General features: G+C 41.2%; 1 protein-coding gene across 2 annotated transcripts in view; it reads right to left on the bottom strand.

The window, feature by feature from the left end:
• RUNX1 (RUNX family transcription factor 1) overlaps positions 1 to 25,945 on the bottom strand; it is an 88,769-nt gene that overhangs the window by 39,213 nt on the left and 23,611 nt on the right. For both annotated transcript variants that reach the window (XM_063447473.1, XM_063447482.1), the window contains exon 3: positions 18,367 to 18,471. In XM_063447473.1, coding sequence (XP_063303543.1) covers positions 18,367 to 18,471 — 105 coding nt within the window. The remainder of the gene's footprint in view (positions 1 to 18,366; positions 18,472 to 25,945) is intronic.

Raw genomic sequence — 25,945 nt, 5'->3', positions numbered from 1 at the left:
AGTGGACTAGAATGCAAACACATGGAGTCACGCAAGCTGTGTACATATGCTCTGTCTCCTACATACAGGCTATTTTAAGCATTAGCCTGACTCTCTGAAGGCCCACGGGCTGGGCTGCCAAATATGAAGCATTTTGTACAACACAGTTTCCGTCCGTTCTTTGCCAAAGCTTTCATTTAAAGTTCATAAGAAAAGAAAAAGAAAAAGAAAAACAATTATTTCATCAAATCTTCTGTCTGAAGAACCGCAACAAAATTGAGAAACGGAACGAGCTTTTAATCAATACACCAAAACCAAGGCTGTCCCCTGTAATTCTGGTCCCATTATAACGTGATTAGTTTATAAGGCTATGGGGTTTATTTAGCTACGTTGGATATATGTGTGGAACAACTAACTCCCCAACTGCAAAAACTCTATAGCTTACTGGTTTGTACCTTAGCACATTTTCATATATAAATCTGTATACATTTCTCTCTGTCTACTTACATGCACACTGTAATATATATATACACATATACTGACAGCAGGGTTAGATTAACTCAAGGCTTTGCCCTTTTCCTTATATCGTACGCCTATGACATGAAAACAGGTTTGCCAAGCACACACTTTGCTAAAATGGAAAAGATTCTTCACCTATGGTCAAAAGGGATCTTCCCAAGGGAGTCTCTATAGTGGGTGCGGATGAGGCCTCCCCAGGACTGCAGAAGGATTTAGATAGCAAATCCCTCTGTCCATCTTTTGATCCTGAGGAAGGTCCCTGTGTGGACCGAAACGTCGATCTTCTTATGGTTTATGGAATAAATGTATTCTTTTTCTACTAAAGTCCGTGAGTGCAGCCCTGCAACTTCTGTTTATGTTCTATCTAGATCCCCATGGGAATTGGCACCCGGCAAGTATTATTAAGACAAAATAATTACTTTGAGCAAGAGTGCATGGATATATATATATATATATATATATATATATCCTAAAAGCACTTGTTTTTACTTCACTCTTCTTCCTAGTCAAAGTGCCACAGGGACCGAAAAATGCCAGAACCCTCAAACAGTAGGTTCTGGATGTAAAAGACGCTGTGGTTTCTGGATTGCTGGGTGTGTTAAATGTTTCCTTTGTAAAGAATAAAGTGTTGTGTTACGCACGAACATTCTATGCTTGAAAACCAGGAATGAACTTGAAGGTTTGAGCACTAACTATCAATGAATTTATTTCCCCCCTCGACTTGAAAATAAACATACACAAAAACTACGGCGTATAAGTTTATTCGACAACATGCTTTGACGTGTATATTGGAGGCACTAGAACTCTTTCCTAACCAGTCAAGGCCAGGCCTGGTCATTCCTGTATAGCAGAACTCAGAATAGGGACTCAGAAAATACTTCATAATAACGTGTATAATAAATACCAGCTGCGGGCCTGGAGTGCAACTCCTGCTAATCTCAGCCAGGTTGGGGGTCTGTCATTATGCTTTCTAGCGGCCCTTTCATGACACAGTGTCCGCCATATGGTGCATGACGATATTTAAAAGCTAACCTGTTCAGTGATGTAATGGGCAGATCATGTAATATACATATATGTGTGCATGTGCAAGCGTGTGTATCTACAGATCACATATTTCCTTAGGCTTTCTTAAGCATTTAAATCGGGTGATGTCTAAATTAAGCAGACTTCCTCTTTCATACAGGATGAGACATTCTGTGTGTCTTCACTTGGTCTTAGGCAATACATACAGTATAAATACATCATTATCTTATAGGGTTTGATTCTCTTTTATCTTGAAATGTGTAAGCTTTTTTCAAATTTCTTTAGCGATAGAATTCTATACATGTTATTAGTAATCATTTAAATAATAAACCGCTCAATGACCTAATTAGATACTGAGAGTTTATTCAAACATTAAACATCTGTGGTTTTAAGAGCATGGCTGAGAAAGAATTACTTTTTTTTTTAAAACTGACAATTTTTTCCCCCTAACCCCTTAAGGACACATGACATGTGTGACATGTCATGATTCCATTTTATTCCAGAAGTTTGGTCCATAAGGGGTTAAACACCATAATAAAAAAAAAATGGTGACCTTATTCTTGATCCTTTTTTAAAGGAATGTGTTTTGTTAAGAATACAATAAACAGATTACTGTATAAACTTTAAGATGCATCTACATTGCTCTTGGCCCATTTCCACCTGGCTGGGACATCGTATTCGAAAAATGAACCATGCAAAAACGTTTTGGCAGCGCTTCCTGTTTCAGTGTTAATATTAATTGCAAATATTAACTCTTTTTAAAGATATTATGCTGTAGCAAAGACATATTGTATTCCAACCTTAAACCCTTTTTTTGTTATTATTATTAATCTCATCTGTCTCCCTCCTCCCCCCTCACCCCCCCCCCCCCCCATTTTTTAGGGCCACGCAAGTATGATGGTGAAAAACATTTAAAGAATTTAATAAGCAGGGTGCAACCTAGGAGAGCACACTGTTCACTTCTTATAGCGGAGAAATATAGATAAAAATATAACGCGTGTTTAACATGGCCACTTGTTATGCATTGTCCACTACAGTGATGTCATAACTCCACCTACATTTCCTTGTGATGACATCACATCTTACACATCAAGCCATCAGCTCTGTTCAGCCATGAAATAAAACCAGTGTGCAGATGTGAGAGATGGCAGTACTGAGCTTTAAAGATACTAAGTTATTAGTGACTATTTTGCTCCCCAAAACACTGTAAACACAGTATTTACATTGCTGCCTAGGAACATCTGTAGTTGCAGTCACTCAGATGGTCAATAGGGTGCTTCCTGGGGCAGTGCTGCACTGTGTGCAGCACTGATGTTCAAAGTCTCCACGCTCTGTATGGGGGCTCTGAATGTTCCCAAAAGAGATATATTGATTCAATGTATCTCAATGGGGAGATGCTGATTGGTGCAGAGCTGCGTTTTGCTGCGCATCCGCTATAGCCTTCCAATGCTTTCCTATTGGATTGGCTGAGATCATCAAGATTAATCATCTCAGCCATGATGGCGGGGACAGCTGTGGCGAGATGGCGTGGCGTGGGGGAATAGGTAAGTTTTATACCATTATTCTCTAAAGAGAGGGGGGATGACGACCTATCATCATATTTGTATTCCTGACATTATAGTGTTACTTTAAGCCAGTATTCACCTAAATGGAACTCATTACTACTATAATAGTAGGCCTTACAGAGATTCCAGTGGCTAATAATAAATTAAAGTTTTCTTTTATATTTTGTAACGATGAGACACACACCCCTTAAAAAAAGTGCAAATAGTTAATAGCTTTGCTTATTCCTGCAAAAGCAGAGCCGATAGGGAAAGGCTACCATTTGGACACTGTTTGTGAGATAATAGTTTGAATCCTACACAGATGCAGCAGAGCGGAACAAGTAGGCGATGCAAAAAAAAAAAAAAAGTTCTATATCAATGTATCAAGGTTACACCCAAAGAGGAAAAAGTAAAGGGCAAATATAGATGTCAACATGAGTCTAGGTCTTTCAACACTTTAAATGGTGTGTGCATTTGAATGCATAATTAACCTTGCTGCCAACAATGGGCGCCTGTAAACTCAGGAAGATCACAGGTCTTGAAACGAGCGTATTCTGCCGTAACTGCACGGCTGATACAGTAATTGGTAACAAAGGTTTCAAGATTTTTTTCCCCAAATCAAACGTCTGGGTATAATCATCATGCCGTATTACAACCAGCTAGTTGCAACATCTTTCGGATGCAGGAGTATAGCTAGGATGAAATCGTAGAGTAGGCTAGGCCCCGGACTCAAAAGTACTCTCACTGGCCCCTAAAATTCCTCATTTGCCTATTTACAGTACCAAGGAGCTTTCAGGGGCTGTCAAAGATATTTTAGGGCATCCCCCTCCCCAAAATGAAGTCATGTAGCGGAGAAACTAAACTAAAGCAAACTTTTCTTTCACTACAGATTGGTCTTGTGATGGGAGGATTCTCCACCACCAAGTCATTAGCATCAAACGCAGACTATGAGATGATCTTTTATTTAAAAAATAAAAAATATCACAAAGATACAATGAAAATTAGAGTGTTGATTCCTGGGTGAGGGGTCAAGTGAAGCAGACACAAGCTTGATTGTTCCGCACCGAACCGTTCTATGAAGGCTCTATATCACCTGCCCAAACCTCTGAACACTGCTTCAACATAGACAATTGGTCGGGGAGAATCCCCCATAGGTCCGGGGTCAGGACAGCATTGACCAGGCCGGAGCCATCTTGGCTGTGCGGTGCAGAATTCAGTGTAGACCTGAAGCCTTGAATATTATGCGCTCCCAGGATCCCAGTTGAGTGCAGAACACAGCACCCCCGCAAAATATCAAGACCCACTCACTGCAAGTAGACCATATCTACCCACCTATTTCTGCAAACACAATAATAGCCACAGGGCTCTTCATCACAGCACCTTCTACAAGTTATCATTTGGCTTGAAAGCAGAACATTTAAAGATACATGAGACCTTAAAGGAATTGGCAATCCCTATACGCTACTCTTTTCTCAACAACGGAGAAATATGTACAATGTGGAGGGGGAAAAAAGAACCAAATCAAAAACAAAACACTTTAAAACTCTCTCGACAACATTAGACATATGCACAGAGGAATCTCATCAGCACCACCGAGCCCCATCACATCAGACACCTTATTCGTGCCAGGACTTCCAAGTCACTAACGGACGATATCAAAATAACTCTTGTCTATATTAAACTGAATCTAGCAGATTGATTTATGACAATACAAAATAAGTTTGAAAATAAATTACAGTGTAAAGTTTATCTTATGAAAGGCTAGTAGTAGCATAATATTGAGCCCAGTCGCAATCTCCAGGCTGTAACCTACTGTAATTATCCACTCATTAAAAATAGTGACATATAGCATGCAACATTGAACCCTTCGCAATTTGGTGCCAATCACGGTTCTGTAATTCTCTTTATGAATTATCTTATAAAGGTTTCCACACCACCCTTTGTGTTTCTGGGAAGACAAAGTGAATTCAAATTTTAGGGCAAATCGACAGAACCGAAAACAAAGTTGGCCAGAAATGTGTTTTACAAAATATGTCAATTTGGCTGAAAATGTTAAATCCATTCCCTTTGAATTCCCAACCATTTACACTTTGATGATTATTCCCGTTAATTTGCAGTTTATGGACTCATAAAACGACTCCATCTTATGACTTCTCATCATACAAATATAAGAATTAACTATAGTTATATTTGTTTTTAAGAAAAATAAGCTTTTTTTTCTCTGTCTCTGCAGTGTAGACGTCAGTTGTTTCCGAAGGAAAGACTGCATTTGGTGTTTGCACCCCCCGTTACCCGAGTTCCCACATCCTTAAAAACATGTAGCAAAATATAAAAAAAAAAAATATTTATATAAAAAATGCTTTGCACCTTTCTCTCTATATTTAACAGTCGCTGCCCTGTGTGGGACCTCGGCATTTGCAAGAAGAAATCCACTCTTTTCGTGACAGATCATACATTTCAAGTGCTGTTGCCGAGCCCCTGTCTTGCAACACTTAAGCCTGCTAGATTTTCCCTGCAGCTGGGGAGAGATATAGTAAGCTACTGTATGGCATTATGAAACCAGCGCCTCGGAGAGCGTTCCAAACGACATACAAGCAAGTTATTCTGCGGACTGTTTTCTTTGGCTCTGCGATTGTAGCACGAAATGAATCAAGCAGTATTAAAGCGGCACTGTCATGCCGAACTTACCTTTCCTCAATCTCTTCCTCTTCTCCCCCTCTCTCAGGATCTGTTATTCTTTTCTTCCTGTCTTCTTTAGTTTTCTTTAAAACCATAAGACAAAGTAGGGACTCTTTGTCTTATGGGATTCCTCCGCTTGACCAGCTCTGACCAGCGGAGGAGCAAAGTGTGCTTCATTTCCGCTGGTCAGAGCAATTTTCCCATGATCCCTAGCTTTCCTCCCAGTTCCCACAATACTTCCTGTCAGTATTGCCGAAAGTCCTGTCACTTAGACAGAACGCCGGCAAAACTGCCGAATTGCATCCTAACAGAATGAGTACCGTTTCTCCATTGGTGTTAGGATGCAATTCGGTACTTTGTTCGGATCGGAATTTCATTCAAATGAATGAAACTCCGATCCTATTCATTGCTGTGGCTGCATCTTGCAGCCGCTTAGTAGATAACTCCCTAATTCCCACGGTATCAGGGAGCTATCTACTAAAAGGCTGAAAGACCTAAATTGGTCTTTCAGCCAAATTTACTAACACCAAGTAAAAATGACTTGGTATTTGTAAATAATATGCCCCTACTCGCTATACCGCGAGTAGGGGCATGTCTAGTAAGCAGTGAGCAGCCTGTGGCTGCTCACTGTAGAAAAAAAATAAAAAAAATATTGCCCCCCACCCCTAAATGACGGGTGGGGGCCGTAAAGTAAAATAAGGGAGGGAGACCTATTGTCCCGGCCCCCACCCCTGAGCGGTGGGTGGGGGCCATAAAGATAATGAGGGGGGGGGGACCTACTGTCCTCCCCCCCGGCCCCCACCCCTGGGCGGCGGGTGGGGGCCATAATAGTAGTAGGGGGGGGGGGACCTACTGTCCCCCCCCCCGGCCCCCACCCCTGGCCGGCGGGTGGGGGCCATAATAGTAATAAGTGGGGGGGGGCCTACTGTCCTCCCCCCCGGCCCCCACCCCTGGCCGGCGGGTGGGGGCCATAATAGTAATAAAGGGGGGGGGGACCTACTGTCCTCCCCCCCCGGCCCCCACCCCTGGGCGGCGGGTGGGGGCCATAATAGTAATAAGGGGGGGGGGACCTACTGTCCTCCACCCCCCGGCCCCCACCCCTGGGCGGCGGGTGGGGGCCATAATAGTAATAGGGGGGGGGGGGACCTACTGTCCTCCCCCCCCCGGCCCCCACCCCTGGGCGGCGGGTGGGGGCCATAATAGTAATAAGGGGGGGGGGACCTACTGTCCTCCAGCCCCCGGCCCCCACCCCTGGGCGGCGGGTGGGGGCCCTAATGGAAAAAAGGGGGGGGGACCTACTGTCCTCCCCCCCGGCCCCCACCCCTGGGCGGCGGGTGGGGGCCATAACGATAATGGGGGGGGGGACCTACTGTCCTCCCCCCGCCCCCACCCCTGGGCGGCGGGTGGGGGCACTAAGTAAATTCCCCCCCCCCCCCCCATCAAGGTGACTAGGGGTGCCCAAGCCCCTAGTCACCCACCCCCCACCCAAATAAAAAATGCCCCTACCTACCCCCCTCACCCTAAAAAATAGTGAGGGGGGAATAAAATTGCTAACCTGTAAAGTAAAATTAAACTTACCATTCGACGTCTTCTTTTTTCTAAAATCTTCATTTTTCAGCCCCAAAAAAGGCCAAATAAAAAACCATCATAGCCGTCGAACTAAAAATAAAATAAAAAACCCGAGCGCAAAAAAAAAAACCCGACGAAAAAGAAAAAACCCGAGCGCACAAAAAAATAATCCATCTTCACCCATGGAGGGCTCCGCGCAGACTGAGCTCCGCAGGGCGGGGCAAGGCTTATAAAGCCTTGCCCCGCCCTGCAATTAGCCTAAGAACACTCTGATTGGTGGGTTTAAGCCAATCAGAGTGCTCTTTGTCATTTTACAAGCGTGGGAAAGTTCTTTGGAATTTTCCCACGCTTGTAAAATGACACAGAGCACTGTGATTGGATGGCTTGAAAGCCATCCAATCACAGTGCTCTGTGTCATTTTACAAGCGTGGGAAAGTTCTTTGGAACTTTCCCACGCTTGTAAAATGACACAGAGCACTGTGATTGGATGGCTTGAAATCCATCCAATCACAGTGCTCTGTGTCATTTTACAAGCGTGGGAAAATTCCAAAGAACTTTCCCACGCTTGTAAAATGACACAGAGCACTGTGATTGGATGGATTTAAAGCCATCCAATCACAGTGCTCTGTGTCATTTTACAAGCGTGGGAAAATTCCAAAGAACTTTCCCACGCTTGTAAAATGACACAGAGCACTGTGATTGGATGGCTTGAAATCCATCCAATCACAGTGCTCTGTGTCATTTTACAAGCGTGGGAAAATTCCAAAGAACTTTCCCACGCTTGTAAAATGACACAGAGCACTGTGATTGGATGGATTTCAAGCCATCCAATCACAGTGCTCTGTGACATTTTACAAGCGTGGGAAAATTCCAAAGAACTTCCCCACGCTTGTAAAATGACAAAGAGCACTCTGATTGGCTTAAACCCACCAATCAGAGTGTTCTTAGGCTAATTGCAGGGCGGGGCAAGGCTTTATAAGCCTTGCCCCGCCCTGCGGAGCTCAGTCTGCGCGGAGCCCTCCATGGGTGAAGATGGATTATTTTTTTTGTGCGCTCGGGTTTTTTCTTTTTCGTCGGGTTTTTTTTTTTGCGCTCGGGTTTTTTATTTTATTTTTAGTTCGACGGCTATGATGGTTTTTTTATTTGGCCTTTTTTGGGGCTGAAAAATGAAGATTTTAGAAAAAAGAAGACGTCGAATGGTAAGTTTAATTTTACTTTACAGGTTAGCAATTTTATTCCCCCCTCACTATTTTTTAGGGTGAGGGGGGTAGGTAGGGGCATTTTTTATTTGGGTGGGGGGTGGGTGACTAGGGGCTTGGGCACCCCTAGTCACCTTGATGGGGGGGGGGGGGAATTTACTTAGTGCCCCCACCCGCCGCCCAGGGGTGGGGGCGGGGGGAGGACAGTAGGTCCCCCCCCATTATCGTTATGGCCCCCACCCGCCGCCCAGGGGTGGGGGCCGGGGGGGGGGGAAGGACAGTAGATCCCCCCCCCCCCCCCTTATTACTATTATGGCCCCCACCCGCCGCCCAGGGGTGGGGGCCGGGGGGAGGACAGTAGGTCCCCCCCCCCCTTTTTCCATTAGGGCCCCCACCCGCCGCCCAGGGGTGGGGGCCGGGGGCTGGAGGACAGTAGGTCCCCCCCCCTTATTACTATTATGGCCCCCACCCGCCGCCCAGGGGTGGGGGCCGGGGGGGAGGACAGTAGGTCCCCCCCCCCCTTTTTTCCATTAGGGCCCCCACCCGCCGCCCAGGGGTGGGGGCCGGGGGCTGGAGGACAGTAGGTCCCCCCCCCTTATTACTATTATGGCCCCCACCCGCCGCCCAGGGGTGGGGGCCGGGGGGTGGAGGACAGTAGGTCCCCCCCCCCTATTACTATTATGGCCCCCACCCGCCGCCCAGGGGTGGGGGCCGGGGGGGTGGAGGACAGTAGGTCCCCCCCCCTTATTACTATTATGGCCCCCACCCGCCGCCCAGGGGTGGGGGCCTGAGGGGAGGACAGTAGGTCCCCCCTCATTCCCATTATGGCCCCCACCCGCCGTCCAGGGGTGGGGGCCGGCGGGGGAGGACAGTAGGCCCCCCGTCCCCCCCTTATTACCTTTTTTTTTTTTTTTTTTTTTACAGTGAGCAGCCACAGGCTGCTCACTGTTTAGTGGACATGCCCCTACTCGCGATATAGCGAGTAGGGGCATTGGGGAGATTTTAATCTCCCTTGTGCTATTATGGGGGTCATATTGACCCCCATAGAGTGAGGGGGGGACCTGGGGGGCTTATGAAGTGGTGGGGAGCTCTGCTCCCTGCCGCTTCTATAGTTACATATTACAAGGAGGGAGCTGCACGCCGGTAGCTCCCTCCTTGTAATAAACTGAACGAACAAACTAACACTGATACACAGTGTTAGTTTGTTCGTCTGATTTTTTCTATTCATTCATTCGTCTGTCTGATGAATGAATGAATAGGTGAAATTCCCGTTCGCATGTCCAGGTGTTTCACTGGGCATGTGCGGGAATCTTACAGTCTGTGTAGTGTGGGTAGATGACGTGTCCCACAGGGACTTCACCTACCCACACAAAGATGGCGGTGCCCTGAATAAAGATCGGGCAGAAAATAAAGAATAAAAAATAGGTAATGTGGGGGGCATAGGGGCATTTGGGGATGACTAGGGGGTCGATTGGATGTAGTTGAGGCGGCAGGGGGGTTAAAAAAAAAACGGAATTCGGCATGACAGTGCCGCTTTAACTTTCAATAGGGAAGTGGTATGGTCAGCCTGGAGTGTTTGCGGCTAGATCGCGCAGATAGATACAGCAGGTTACGAAGAACAGTCTGTGGAACTGTGGGTAGCAGAAACATGTGAAATCCTGGCATGAATGGCCAACTTTACTGCTGCTTTACAGGCTAAGGTTGTGACAGAGATATCCGGTGTATGAACGGTAGGAAAACTGATGCTAGGCCCTAAATACTACTGAAACCACAGGCATTTTTACAATGGAAAACAAGACCAGGGGAGTACAGTCTAAAGGAAGTTGTGCATTTTAATGATGTAAAACATGTGCAAGGGTAAGGGAGGTAAAGGAGAACCTGTAGGCTTTTTAGAGATTGTGAGACTGCTTCAACTCCCATCAACCTCAGTCAGCCTGACGTGCGGTGGATGGGAGTTGCATTCCAACAGGTAACTTGTGTGGCTTGTCAGCGAGCCTCCTTTCTTTCTCTGATTATTGGAGGTCTGAGGGTAATGGCAGATTAAGACTGACACCAGTTAATAAAAAAAATAAAAAAACAGTAGCTAAAATTCAATCTTTGATCCTGAATATTTTGGGAGATTTGGAATTTCCCTGACTTTCTTACATTATTACATGGGAAGTCATATTAGATCTGTGAGTATTCTTAATAATGTTTTCTATATGCATATTTGTTTGATGATGGAAGGGATGTGAGATATCCACTGACAATGTTTTCATCTTAACAGGGCTAGACTATCAACAAGTCCCATGATGCTTTGCCACTGCCTGCCTTAGGTAGCTGGGGGTTGCTCAATCACTGGCCAAATCGCATTAATATTATTATTAACGCACAAGACACTTAGTTGCCAATAGAAGAACAAATAGCTTATCCCTTTAAAATAAAATGAATCCGCTCACTAGCCAAGCATAATCGCACAGGCGAGTTACCCTCCATCTATAGAAACTTCCTCACATGGAGAATTGGAAATTCAACTTAGTTTTATAGATCAGCTCTACATGCAGCAGGTAAGTGTATGGAAAGCATTTATATTAAGTAGGAAGGAAATCAATTAAATGAACACTCAAAGCACCATAACCACTACAGAGTATTGTAGTAGTTATGGTGCGAGGAGTACTATGTACTGCAGGGCTTAGTTCAGAACAGCCAAAATAAAATTCTAGCAAGAAGAAAAAAAAAGAGTCTTGGGACTAGCACTCAGTGGACTCCAGGTAAGTAACTATATTAGCAGCCAGTTTGACTACTTACATTGTGAGGCTCCAGCACACTCATGGCACCATAACCACTACAGCATGCTGTAGTGGCTATTGTGCTTGGAGTGATCCTTTAATTAACCCAAAGGAACTGCCTTTATTAGTTCATAGATACAGGATCACTGTAGCATATGAATGCTGCATTATTCAGGTCAGTACTTTCCATGCAGACACACTATGAAGCAGGCATGAAGGTTTATTTTACTATATGGTGAGTTGTGGTGGACTGGAAAGTGAATTGCAAAATTCAGGCTGTAACTATAGTAGACTATGACATGTTTTTTTCCCAAATCACCTATTTTGGACTAATTCAGATTACATTTCATTAGCTTTTACAGTGAATAAGCATTTAGTAAACTTGAATAATCAAGCAACACTAACTGACTCAAAAAATAGACTTGTCACGCAATCCAGATACTTAGAAGTTCCTTATTGCTGTAAACCCTGTCTGCACGAACATCTAAACCAGAATAATATCCTCGTATAGCGCAATCCTGCTACTCACCCTCTCTCCACAAATATAATGATGTCACCAATCCATAGGGGTTTATTTACTAAGTAGTGAATTGTAGTGGAACTATATAACTACAGTATATCACAACATATTGCGTATAACAATGTATCACCCTACATTATACCGACAAGCTTCCAGTGCTTCTTCCACAGACCATCCCCTCGTGTCTGCAGAGCTCGGAGGCATTCCTCGCCCGTATTAAAGGGGATTAAAAGATAATGCATTTGATGGCTACTGAGAAGCCAGCAAACCATTTGGAGGACTAGACCAATTTAGAAATGGCATTTAACTAAATTACACACATTTAGGGTTTGCTCACTAAATAGTAAATAATGACAACGGCCTAAGTGCAAAATGTAAAATTTGAACGATTGACCAACTCACTAGATATTGTACGGTGCCATCCCTTTTGGACATAAAAATGTATATTAAAAAATTTGGCACACACAGCTTGGCCGTCCACCCTGCCGTATTGATATTGTGGAGAATATACTTGGGGCATTGACAACAGTAAATAAAAAGGCAACATACATTTTTGTTTGTTTTATTTTTTGCTACTTTAATAGACGCAAAGATTAAAAGAGACTACGTTCTTGATGAGAAAAGGCACCCAGAGATACATATCTAACACAGATAGGGTGCCTCCTGACTACAGTGTGCTCTGTTACATTGAATCACAAATGGGGACCCTAACTCAAAAGCTGCAAGAGAACCAAACTTCAAACATCTCCTGACCAGCACGACAAAGAGGCGAGAGTTTTGCTAATGAATCTCCAAAACAGCCAAATAACGCCGTCTACTACTACATCTCATGTACAATTGATCAGAACCAGGAGGGGTCACTTGGTCCATTGTTAAGTGGGGTTATCTATCGTCCACCATATGACATGCTGTTGGCAGCACAGTTCTCCCTTTCATTACGTAGCATTCAGATAGGACAGAAATTAAGTAAATTAAATTCAATCACCTCGTCTCCAGTTACTAGTTGTTATAATTTGTTACTTGCACTTATTCCGCCATGTTATAACTGGAAAGCATGGCAGAAAATGTTGGTGCTATAATAAATCACTTTACCAACCAAAAAAGAATCCCAAAGTGCATTAACTAGTTAAATGAATTCCTTCCTACAGCCTGTTCATTTTTTTCGGGGCAAAGCTTTTCGTGTAGGTTGGATATACGCGTCCCCAAAACCATGGTGGGTTTGGCAGGCGGCGGCCCTAATTCTGGCAATTTCGCTCAATTTTCTTTCAATTAGCTCAAAATATCTATTCCAGGTCTTCCGAAAGACGTACACGTTGTGATTGCCCTTTAAAACATTTCACCTTCACCTTACTTTAAATGCCAGAACCTTAACCCTTTCATTACAAAAGGGGAAAAAATGACACCAACATTCTACTGCCCTCAGGTAGGAAATAATTTAAATTGCGAGAGAGTTAATGGCAGATTAGTGAAGCTTAGCAAGGTGTTTCTGTCCTTGTCTCTACCATTTCATTTTTAAACTAATATATACTTATTAATTGCAGAGCAATTGCTTTAAGGTGGAGAGACATGCTCTGAGCCACCCACAGAGCAAATGCTGTCTGTCTCCTGTTACCTGTGTACTGCTCATAATGAGTCACAGCCCAGGAAATGACCTCATCACCATCATTCCTCGAGTATGTATCATGCGAGTCACAGTGCAGCTGCTTGCCCATTAACTCCCTACATAAATTTTGTGTTTTTGGTAAGGCTCAGAATGAGTTAAATGTACGATGGCCATATTAACTCATTCATTTAATTGTACAGCGCTACAGAATATGTCGGTGCTCTACACATACAAAATTAGAAAATAAATGCCATATCCACTGTGTCCTTTTGGAAATATTCACCTATGTATTGTGATGGTGAGCACATGAAAACTGCTGCCCATTCAGTATGCTGAATTCATAGGCTGAAGGCAGGGAATCCATAAACCAATAAAAAATCATGCAGCATATTAATCCCATATACAGCCAGGCCATTAAAAAAAAAATCAAAAAAAAAAAAAATCGGATGGTCAGTTTGTAGATTTCATGATTTCCTAAAACAAAATTGATAGTATTGGTCTATAGACAGATTTTCAAAAGGTTTCATCATTCAACTCCAAACTGTAGTAAATCCAAAAGTGACATGTGATTATAAAGGCAACTATTCTGCTATTGTCACAATTTGTGTATTTTAGCCCAAATGTTGGAAATCTGTTGAAATTGATCCAAACAATAACTCGTACAATGTTCAAAACGGAAAAAAAATGCAAAGTGTCATTTCTTTTAGAAGTAAATGCAAAGTACAAAAGTCTCTCTTTGAAATCTTACACAATCAGTCACATCAAAGCCGGCTGCAAGATAGTCACTCGCTAGAGCTGGGCCACTGTCTTAAGTCATGGGAGTAGAAAACATCGAAAGATTCTTTGGTTATATGTGATAAACATGGCGTGGCCTTTTGCCAAATCAGTGTTTTATAACAACATTGTGAAGCTGCAATGTCCGGAAGTTGTACAGTAATGAATAAGCAGAGAGTTACTTTACTGGAGTCTGGGGGATTACAGGATTGATGTAACTTTCGATGTTAAGAAAGATTTTATTTCCCTTTGGGTCTCTAATCCCTTTGGTCGAAACCTTTTGTCGTCTGATAGGTGCATGTCAGAAAATGCGTCAATGGACTCCTCTACGCTAGGCCCATACCTTGTGCTCAAGAATCACAGAAAAGCTTACACACCACAGCTAGACTGGAGAGTCCATGGCTTACTCACCAGTGGTGATTTTCTACTTGCCTTGGCTAACTTGTCACTAGCCAATGGTAAAAGACCAAACTAAAGAAATGCCTGCCATTTTGATACATTGTAAACACATTCCATATTAGCAGGCTATTCAAAATCCTTCTATTCTAACCCCCTCACCTCCCACCACCTCCCAATTAAAAAAGTGCTTAACAAGATCATGTACCAGCAAACACTAACAGTCCATATTGATCCCTGTTTTTGGTACGCGTTCCCTAATGTTTTCACCATATGTTTGGCTGGGCATGCCTCGGGAAATAAAATATATTCAAAATGTCAAAAATAGCATTTTTCTGGAAAATGGAAACCAGGCAGTGTACTTTGTGGTTTAAATGGATCTTACGCAGCAAAGCCAAACCAACGCTTGGACAGTAGCTGCTTTTGATAAATGCAGCCTATATATTATACAGCAAATTAAAGATTCATAAATAAAATGTACTTAAAATAAAAACTGAAAAAGAGAGTGAAAAAAATTGAGGTTGAAATGAAAAATCTATGTATGTGTTTGAGGCCCTTTTATACCTGCTACACAATGTGCTGAGTTGGATTCGTATATTTTTTTAAAATTCTTTTTGCACTTCTTTTGGGAAGCAATGGTACTTCAACCACTAATCGATTCTCCCTACTTAATCTTTGAAGCTCTAATACAGTGGAACCTCGGAACTCGAACAGTCCTGTTCTCGAACAATTCTAAAGTCGAACAAAAATGTCTCGTTACGCGAACGATCCTCGGTACCTGAACAAATCATGCTACAAACATGTTCAATTAGATACATTTAAGTGCCAGAAGAGCAGTTACCTATCCCCATTTAAACAATAATATCTCTTCTCCTTCCCACTTACGCCATCAAGTCTCATCATTACAGGTAAAGTGAAGTTACATTTTTATTTAATTTACTGTACATTGTGTTTATTGTTATTTTCCTATATGATTTTATGCATATAAAGTATTCTTAAACTGTAAAATGTGTTAAAATGCTGTAATTTGGGGAGTCTGGAATGGATTAATCAAATTTACATTCATTCTTATGGGAAATGTTGATTCGGTTCTCTAACAAATCGGAACTCGAACAGCCTTCTGGAATGGATTCAGTTCGAGTTCCGAGGTTCCACTGTATTATTCCAACGAATGTCCACGATGGATTATGGCATCATTTTAGATTGTTTTATTTTTTAGGATTACTCGATACATTACTCTGCACTTTGTCATTGTAACTTTTTTTCCTTCGAAACCGAACGTCAGATAAATACAGTAATTACCCATGTGTATAGCAGCTAGTGGAAGTGCTGCAGGGGAAGTTTTTTTGTAAAGAATTTGAAAAATTAAGCAATTCTAACATATACCGGGAATATTAAGTAGGCAGGAGACAGGGAGAGCTTTTAATGTGTCTTTTCTGTCTTCTGAAGGAAATTGCTAACACATATGTGACTGGGCTGTATAGAATTACTCCACTCATCAATCTCCGCTTTACAAAAAAACAAAAAAACAAAAAAAAAAATCTATAAATAATGCACACAAATGTCTTTATGTGTATATATTTAAGAAAATTCACAAGCGCAATCTCACAGTAGGATTCTGGGATATATATATATTTTTTTCTTCTAAAGCAAAGGAAGTCAATTATTGCCCGTGGTAATATAAAAATAGAATGCAGCCTCCAAAAGACTAACGGACCTTAACTACATCTGTTTCACAAAAAAACGTACATGTGAAAGATGTAGATTCTGCCCTGGGGACAGCGAGTCATTCATCCTTTGCTTCTTCATAACTCACAGCCCCCTCCAAATGTATCAAAGATATAAAAGGACAAAAGAATCTTTTTTGGCTGTCTGGCATAAAAACGCGTGCCCCAGCGGATTACATTCCTACTGCCAGCGTGCGGTACTATATTACAGAATTCCTGATTTTGTAAATTATACAGTAACATAAGGTGGAAAGTACAAAGCTTGAAACTTGTCGTGGCTGCGGCAAGCATGCGTCTGTAACCACAATATTTTTGTTACTGCTTTATTCGTCTTGTCAGCTCCTGTTTCTTATTTTATCCTGTGGTCCTGTGGTCAGAAGGCCTTAAACATGGGGAGAGGCAGGAAAAGATCTGAGAAAGTGCTAGAACAAGGTGACTTGTGTTGGCCTCAATATTCCCTTTGAATGTGTGGAGACACTTATTAAATCTATATTTTGCCAATGTTAGTGGTGTCAAAACTGGCGTCGGTCGGAGTTGCCACATCGGATTTAACAAAGTCCGAGCTAAGTCTTTATTAGCCAGGCTGTGCAAGTTACAGGTTGTGACTCGCAGAGCTGGTAAAGTATTCACGGGAAAGGGAAAGAGGTAATGTTAACACTTAAAAAGAAAAATAGGGTTTATTCACTAAGTAAGGAATTGTAAAGGCCTGGGGAGGGAATTGCAAATTTTAGGCTTAAATGGTTTAGCTAACAAAAAATTATTTGTAGATATTTTTGGGATCTGCCATTTTGATCTAAAATGAGCAATTTTAATGGGTGTTAAAGGAACACTCCAAACACCTAAGGTCCTTGAGTTTGATGAAATGCTTTATGTGTGAAGAGTGTGTCCCCCTGTTTTTCATTTTTTTTTCACAAAAAGTGCAGATTTTAATAGAAATTTGTATTTGTATAAATGAACTTTGCCACACCCCTCTTGCTGCCATTCAGACAATCAATCCTGTTACTTCCTGGTTTGGTTAGCTCAGTGTAGTTAAACTCAAGAGGCAGAAAATTACTCAGAGCATCTGTCTTACAAAGACTTCTCATTGAGCTGCATTGGGGAGGACTTGCAAAGGCTCTGCAGCTTTTGCACGTGCTTTTTAGATATACCTTTAATGATAAAATGCATAATTAAATAGTGGTATATCTACTAAATAGTGATTATTAGTTTTTTTTTTATCTGGGCCGTAAACAGGGCAAAGAAGACATGTATTTGGGCTCAATGTGTCTTCTCCTTGTTGGGATACAGGTTGCCTGAAATGGGTGAGAATGGCACTAAATTGGGTACGGTGATTTGATTTTAGGGCTAGAAAAAGAACTGACTCTTTAATAGCCGAGCTTGTGGATTTACTAAAGAAATTAGCTTGCACTTTATAACTATGAAACTTCCTTCCTGCTCTGTGCAAACCATTTCATAGAAACATAGTAAGTGACGGCAGATAAGAACCATTCGGCCCATCTAGTCTGCCCAATTTTCTAAATACTTTCATTAGTCCCTGGCCTTATCTTATAGTTAGGATAGCCTTATGCCTATCCCACGCATGCTTAAACTCCTTTACTGTGTTAACCTCTACCACTTCAGCTGGAAGGCTATTCCATGCATCCACTACCCTCTCAGTAAAGTAATACTTCCTGATATTATTTTTAAACCTTTGTCCCTCTAATTTAAGACTATGTCCTCTTGTTGTGGTAGTTTTTCTTCTTTTAAATATAGTCTCCTCCTTTACTGTGTTGATTCCCTTTATGTATTTAAATGTTTCTATCATATCCCCCTTGTCTCCTCTTTCCTCCAAGCTATATTTGCGCCTGGTAAATCCAAATCTTTACATCACAGGACAGATAAACACGATTATTAACATAGCAATGTATGATCTTACAAAGATAATTAAATAATGTAGCGTTGCCTTAGACTGTGACTGAATGAATACATCTAGTAGCAGAAGATATTGTTTGACATGCCGGACATACTGGAATACATTGGACAGTTGATGATATCCCTTAGAATTTGGTGGCTAAAGTGCTACTTACGTCTCGGCTCTCGAGGTCCATCCACGGTAATTTTAATGGCTCGGTGATATGTGGCCACTTGTGGTGGGCTGGAGAACACGGTGATGGTCAGGGTGAAACTTTTCCCTGCAAAATGAGAAAATAATGAGAAAGATTTGTTAAAGCAAATGTCACAAGAATGTTAGAGATACTTTTAGTATCAGAACTACGGCAGCTTATTAAGGTGGGTATGGTGGAAAGTGTCTTACGATGTCAAAGCATCTTCAAATTGTGATAGTGAGGAATTTCGGACTGTGGATAGCACTTTGAATCGTTCCAAATCCAAATCACTTTTTATGGCCAATTTATTTAAAATTTATAAAAGTGATAGGCAGCGCTGTTTGCTGTGTGCGTATTATCAGAAGGTCCTGTAGATGGCACGCAGAATATATCAATAACTTATTGTTCCGTCTACAGAGGGCCGGCATCGCGGTGGCGGAGTTCCTGGCCAGCGCACGTAATGCACGGAAAGGATTTGGGGAGTCGCAGCCTGCTAGGGCTGATGGCCGAAGGCAGGCTGTACGAACTCTGGATAAAGACTTGGAGTATCTGTCTGTTGGGTAGTCACCCCGACAGCTGACAGGTGGAAATGCTGGCTGTGTTAAAGTTTAATAAAGCTGTGGCCGTTGCCCTTACCCAACAATCAGGTGTCATGTCGTTATTGGGGGTAACGGGTTTGGTATTTGGGTCAGCAGTCAAGAGACTTTATAATGCATTGATACGCAGCAGAGTAGTAACTTGTAATAGAGACAACAATTGCAATTATTGGTAGGTGACAAAATATTAGCAAAAACTAAACTTACAGTTAATACTATATAGCTAGACACAATTACTGGTTTGGATCAGTAAATGGTCTCTATGGATAAGTGGTTGTAGCTCATTTTAACCCCTGATGTACTGGTAGCAGGACTTATAATTTCAAATCCTACACTACTAGCCAGGCCTTAAAATGTACTTGCCACTGTAAGCCTTGAAGATGTATGCCACACTCAACAGCAGTGCATTTGTATTTGCCAGGGTTAAATTTTTACTCGCCAGTGGCTAGTGTCTTACTTAGTGTATAAAAATTAGGCCTCAAATGCACTGTGGGGGTAACACTATCTCCTGCACGGCATACAGGGCGGAGGTGACAGAAATGGTGAGGAAGATTGGATAAATGCTTGGCGCCCCTCCTTTGTGGCAATTAGCCAATACAAATGCATGATTAGGTCATGCTTATTGAGAAAATGCTAGATATCTGTGTGAATCATAATAAATATTTGCTGTTCATAAAGTGGTCAGTGGATATTTTAGCCCTGCTGTTTGTCTTTTTGTGCACAAATAGGGACTTGGTGGTACTTAGCAATACAGAATCTAACATCAGTATGCCGATCCATTTCCTAATGGGTGGATGACTGGATATGGTATTCAAATTGTACAATCTAAGCACCAAAACCAATACTTCTTAATGTGGTGGCTTTAATCAACAGACACAATCCGTTCCGCAGACAATTTAAACCGTTACATTTTGCTGAAAACATGTCTTTATTGGATGTCAAGGAACCACTAGAACCACTTCCTCCTTTTGGATCCTTTTTCAAACCACTTAATCGTCTCATGCTGTCATAGACAAGCCCCGCGTTTTGGCTGTGCATGCGCGGTGTGTCTTCGCTGCTTCTCTATGAAAAGCATCTGATTGGATAGAAATTATCAGGATTGATTATGTAATCAGAGGAGGATCAGCTGCTACAAGGAGACTGTCCCAGCATTGGAAGAAGGGCCCAGTAATCTGAGCAATAGACATTTTTACTTTTTAAATTTTGTGATTTTACTAACAAGGCTAGAAAAATTTTACGTAGAATAAAATCTAACCTTACACCACCTGAATGACACAAAGTAACATGACTTAATCACAGCACCCTCTTTACGAAACGGGGCTTTATTACCTAAACTGTGAGTTATGATGAGTTAATCCGAATTTTTCAAAGTGCAAAATTTAGACCGAAACAGCTGATTCACTTTCAAAAAATGGCCATTAAACCAGTAATTAAAAATACCGAGCATTGTAATCGTGACAGTATAAGGGCACAGCCCTTCGTGAACAGAACTCATTCTGGTGCACATACATCAAATAACTACTGCAGGAGTCAGCAATTCTCAGCACTCCAGCTGTAGCGGACTGCAATATCTAAGTGTCAACCTTAAAGGGTTTATTTACTAAACAGCGAGCTCTGATTATTTTTAAAATCAACCTTTCAAATGTAAACTGTCATAGGAGAATTGCATATTAAATCCAAGTTAGTTGTTATCCCACCCCCCTCCACACTGTTTAGTTAACAGACCCCTAAAATAAAACAATTAGAACTGCATTTGAAATCGATAAATATAACAAGATTCTATTAAAATGTGATAGAAAATAGTTGTCCTCTCAGTGCACTGGGAAGTTGACGACCATCCCAAGTGTATAAAATTAAGGCCTCAGATGCCCTGTGGGGTAACACTATCTTCTGCACAGCATACAGGGTGGAGGTGACAGAAATGGTGATGAAGAATGGATAAATACTTGGTGCCCCTCCTTTGTGGCAATTAGCCAATACAAATGCATGATTAGGTAATACTTATTTAGAAAATGCTAGATATCTGTGTGAATCATAAATATTTGCTGTTCATAAATGTTTGTATAAAGGGGTTGGACACAAACGCTGTATATACTTCTTTCCCATGAAGCGCACGGATCAATGTGGTTTTTGTTTTTTTCAAAAATAATTTAGCCTGAAACGTTAATACCAGGATGTGCTATGACTGCATATTTGGAAATCTGCTGTTAAGTGGGTAGGATTACGAAAAATTTAGGAGGATCAGATAAGAATTCACAAGACATTTCTTTCAAAGCAAATCTGGCACTCCGAAGCTGGTCATTAAAAGTTGGCATGTTTCATAATGGAGATGGCAGTAAACTCGCTGAGAATAGTGGGAGTTGCAGTCGTAGGAGCTTCATAAAGCCTTTAATAAGTAGGGCTATTCAATAAATCAGGGACAGTGAAACATTTATCAGGGAATCACACATTACACCAAAATAACTGACTCTGAAAAGTAATTAATTTTCCCAATTCTCCATGAAGGTGTTAGAAAACTAATTTTATAATGTAAATCAAAAAGGATATCTAACATTTACTTTCTGGTTGTTGCTGAACTACATCCCCCATAATTCTGTCCTAGCCAACATCCAATTCAGCATATTGGTAGGTACAGAATCATGAGAGTGGGGATCCAGCAAGAGACAATAACTGTCTTAAGTATTTGTAAACACAGCTACATGTCCTTTTAACCCCTTAAGGACACATGACGTGTGAGACATGTCATGATTCCCTTTTATTCCAGAAGTTTGGTCCTTAAGGGGTTAAATGAAGCAGATGCCATTATTAAAAATTAAGGGTCAGGGTCTAAATATAGGGGTCTATGGTGTTTCTAAGATAATTACCAGCTTCAGCAAAATATATATTGGATGATACTTATCATTATGGCGTATTTTTATGTTTGTATAGTTTGTACAGCGCCGCGGAATTTGTTGGCGCTATATAAATAATAATAATAATACTAAAAATAGGGCAGAGTAGGCCTTACACAGCATTGGGTAATCTAGCGGAAGTTCTGCATGTGAGAGCTGTAGACTGCTTTGATAATGTAAGGACTGAAATGGGTTGTTGTCGTGATGAGAAGAAAAGGTTGTTTGTGCCATTTTCCTCAAAATGTGAAGAAACTGGTTAGGAAGACAAAGAATACGTATATTAATAATAAGGCTCTTGTCATTGGGGCAAGGTAAGACTTATTAGTGGATTGAAGGTGGGTTGTGATGAGATTAAAAATCAAAGTCGATTTAGGTTGCTGGTTTAGGAAAGTGTCCTAAAAAGGTGACAAAAACTGATGTATTTAGGGCAAAAGACACATGTAACAGCAGGCATCTTCCGTTCGTGTCCTCAGGCTCCATGCGAGACACTGACACTGAAAACAACAAGATATTTTTACCGTGGCGCTTCCCTCTGAACAGACAGCTGTGGAATGTAAAAAAAGTTTTTTTAGATCATTCAACTAAGATCTCTCCCGCTTCGAACTTCGAGCACATCAGATCTGCAGCAGGCACACTCTCAACAACATCTCAGGGGAAAATACAAATCAGAGGCGATACTAGGGAGGCAGCTGATCAATTTTCCAGAGTGTAGCATCCTTTGACGACCCCATACACAATATCTGGGAATATATGTACGAGTTGTCAGTCTGCCCCTGCCTGAAAGGTAGATACATTTCTCAGTAGTGCAGCCAAATACACGTACAACAATGTTTTAATTTTATGCTAATGTTTACATTCAAGAAAGGGAAAACAAAGTTTTAGCATGAAAATGTAAAACTGATCACTTTCTGTATTCTCGCAGATGCTAATTGGTATTAGATAACGTGCTGCTACCTGTTTTTATCTATAAAGCACTATAGTGGAGATGTTGGACATAGTCCAAATGGAGCTCTGATATGATAAATGTTAATCGGATGTGTCTGCACTTTCAAATCTGAGTAAGTTTGGAAAAATGAGAGGATTCTCATTTGTGCAATAAAATAATCCTTTTGTTTATAGTTCTCCAGCATATTATATATACTTTCCATGATATTGTTCAATTACGTAATAAGTTACATAAATGCGTTAACACAATGATGTATTTATTTAGAGTTGTTTTTGTTAGGTTTTTACTACTCAGAATATGACACATAATATGGTTTTATTTCAGACAATGTGTACGCGTGAGTTTTTTCATGAAGTAGAGGTAGAAGGGTAACCCTTCTAAAGACACAATGGGCATTATTTACAAAGAGTATTTCCCGGGATAATACGGTAATTATTATTATTTATAAAGCGCCAACAAGTTCTGTAGCGCTGTACAATGGGTGGACTAACACAGGAGCAGAGGGATTGAGGGCCCTGCTCAATGGCCTTAATATACTTAATATAGAGCAGGCCTTAATATACTTAATATAGAGCAGTCTCCATGGAAACCAATGACATGTTTCCTGTTATTGCTCCACTTTTGCAATTCACAAATCTTTATAAATAACCCCCATGTCATCTCAATGGCGCTGTGTGGACTTTTACTCCCATTGCATGCAGGCAGCATGTGCAGAGCGAGATTAGAGGCTCCAGAGACCCCAGCTGTATATTTCTCTCAGCTTCAATAGGCCTGATGTCATATGCCTGACCTCAATCTACAATTAAACTTTGCAGGCATGTGTGCATTTATAAACTGGACATTTTGTAAGCCTATAAAATCTTCAAACAGACTGAGAAAGATACATTTGTTAAATAAACAAGGGACTGAAGGGGTCACATCATATGGGTCATGGGGCACAGGGAATTCATCTTATGGGTAACGGGGCACATGGAACTCATCATATGGGTAAATGGCAGAATGACACAGGGAATCCATCATATGGGTAAATGGCACAGTGACACAGGGAATTCAATGGAATTCATCCTATGGGTAAACGGGCACTGGGAATTCTACATATGGGTAAATGGCACATTGACACCGGGAATTCAATGGAATTCATCCTATGGATAAATGGGCACTGGGAATTCATCATATGGGTAAATGGCACATTGACACCGGGAATTCAATGGAATTCATCCTATGGGTAAATGGGCACTGGAAATCCATCATATGGGTAAATGGCACATTGACACCGGGAATTCAATGGAATTCATTCTATGGGTAAATGGGCACTGGGAATTCATCCTTTGGGGTACAGAAGGTCTGCATGCAATGAGCTTGGTGAAGAGATAGTTCACCCCTATGTGTAGATCTAGGACCCATTTCCATCGTCCCAGTTGCTAATCAGGACACAGACCAGATAGAGATTAACATATAAAGTTGATAGAAAGATATTTTGAACACTTTACGTTCCATTAGTTCCTCCCTGTCCACATGCTAGGAATATAGCACCCAGCATTTTGTGCAGCAGCAGATCACAAAAAAACCAACCCGTCCAGCAACCTTTAGGCTTTTGCAATACATTGGCCTGGAGCTTCAGCTTCAATAACCCCTATATTAATCTGGCCCTGGCTGTGAGCTGAAGTGCAGTTTTAGATTCCAATTCCCAATAGTTCCCAGATTAGTAAATAAACCCTATAGGGTAAGAAACTACCAAAAGGTAAAATCTAATTAAAAACGAATGCCACCAGTATTTTTGTGAAGCTATTACGTATTTTGTTTCCTACAATGTTCTATCATTCTCTGCCTATGCACGTAAAAGTCATGAAGCTGCTTTACTCTATGCAATATTTTTGTGTCCTTGATATCGTCAGTCTTTTTTTAATTTTTACTTTGAATCAATAAAGCTCTCTGACTATACTTTCCATCGAAAGCCGCGTTTGTTTTAAAGCGTGAAAGTGCATTGATTTCTATGGCTGAAGATACAGAAGAAATCCCATGTTACATTACGATGAGATATGTCAATGTGAACCGATTGGAGTTTTCCATTTTATTTCCATCAATGGAAGATTTGCGACCCCTCGGGAGACATCACCCCACCGTGCTTAAACTTAAAGGGAAATTCTTAAAAGGGGAACAGATACCTAGAAATTAGTCCAGGTTGTGTCATGACTTGTACATGAATACGGAGTCCTTGCCACTAACATGTTGTACAAACTATATGCTTGTTTTACAAAAGTAGCCACTTAAAATAATCTTCCATATCACTGACTGTGCATCGTGTTTCCTGCTTACATCCCATTCCATTTTCAAAGGAAAAAAGAGATTAAATATTAAGTTCTTTGTTAAAATTCACAGCAATGGGTAAGGATCGTCAGCTAAAGAATTTCAGCTGCAAATTATGGACCAAAAAAAATCTAGATTTAAAAAAGGACAAAAAAATGGTCTTTCAATTATTGCTTATGAATTATAACAATTTATTTATAAAATGATAACAATTTATAGTATGTCAGAATTACCAGCACTAGTAACAAATTATGTCTTATCAATCATTTATATAACTACCCATCTGTATTTATGTACCTACTAATCTACCTACCTATATATAGTTATCTACACACCAAAATATCTATATATATTACATTCAGTAGCCAAGGTCAGCGATGGATGGATATCCATCCATCCACCCATCCCTCCCTGACCTTGACTACTGAATGTAACATAGCATTTTGTAATAACCGAAAGAATGTCTCATTCACATTTTATCCCCAAGCAATAAATTACAGGCCCTTAAGCTATGAAAGAAGAAAGCGTTTCCATATAAGAGGTGAATTAGAAAAGGAAACGTGGGTCCTTTGAAGCTACATAACCTGTTCAGTTAAAAGATTGATCACGTAATATGCGCAGTATGTATGTGGTTCTGTACAACCCCCACCACTCACAACCAGCTGGCGGACGGACACAAAATTTCCCAACAAAAGATAATCTTTAAATCTTCATCTTCTAACACAAACATGAGGAAAAAAAATATTATAAAAACTAAAGAAAAAAACCCAACACTAAACTTAAACAAAAAGATTTTTTAAATGCATACAGTGTACAATTTG

Source organism: Pelobates fuscus, chromosome 1 (assembly GCF_036172605.1).
Source record: "Pelobates fuscus isolate aPelFus1 chromosome 1, aPelFus1.pri, whole genome shotgun sequence".
In the NCBI taxonomy this organism is placed as follows: domain Eukaryota; kingdom Metazoa; phylum Chordata; class Amphibia; order Anura; family Pelobatidae; genus Pelobates; species Pelobates fuscus.
Note: the sequence above shows the minus strand (reverse complement) of the source record. Positions and strands in the feature narration are given on the sequence as shown.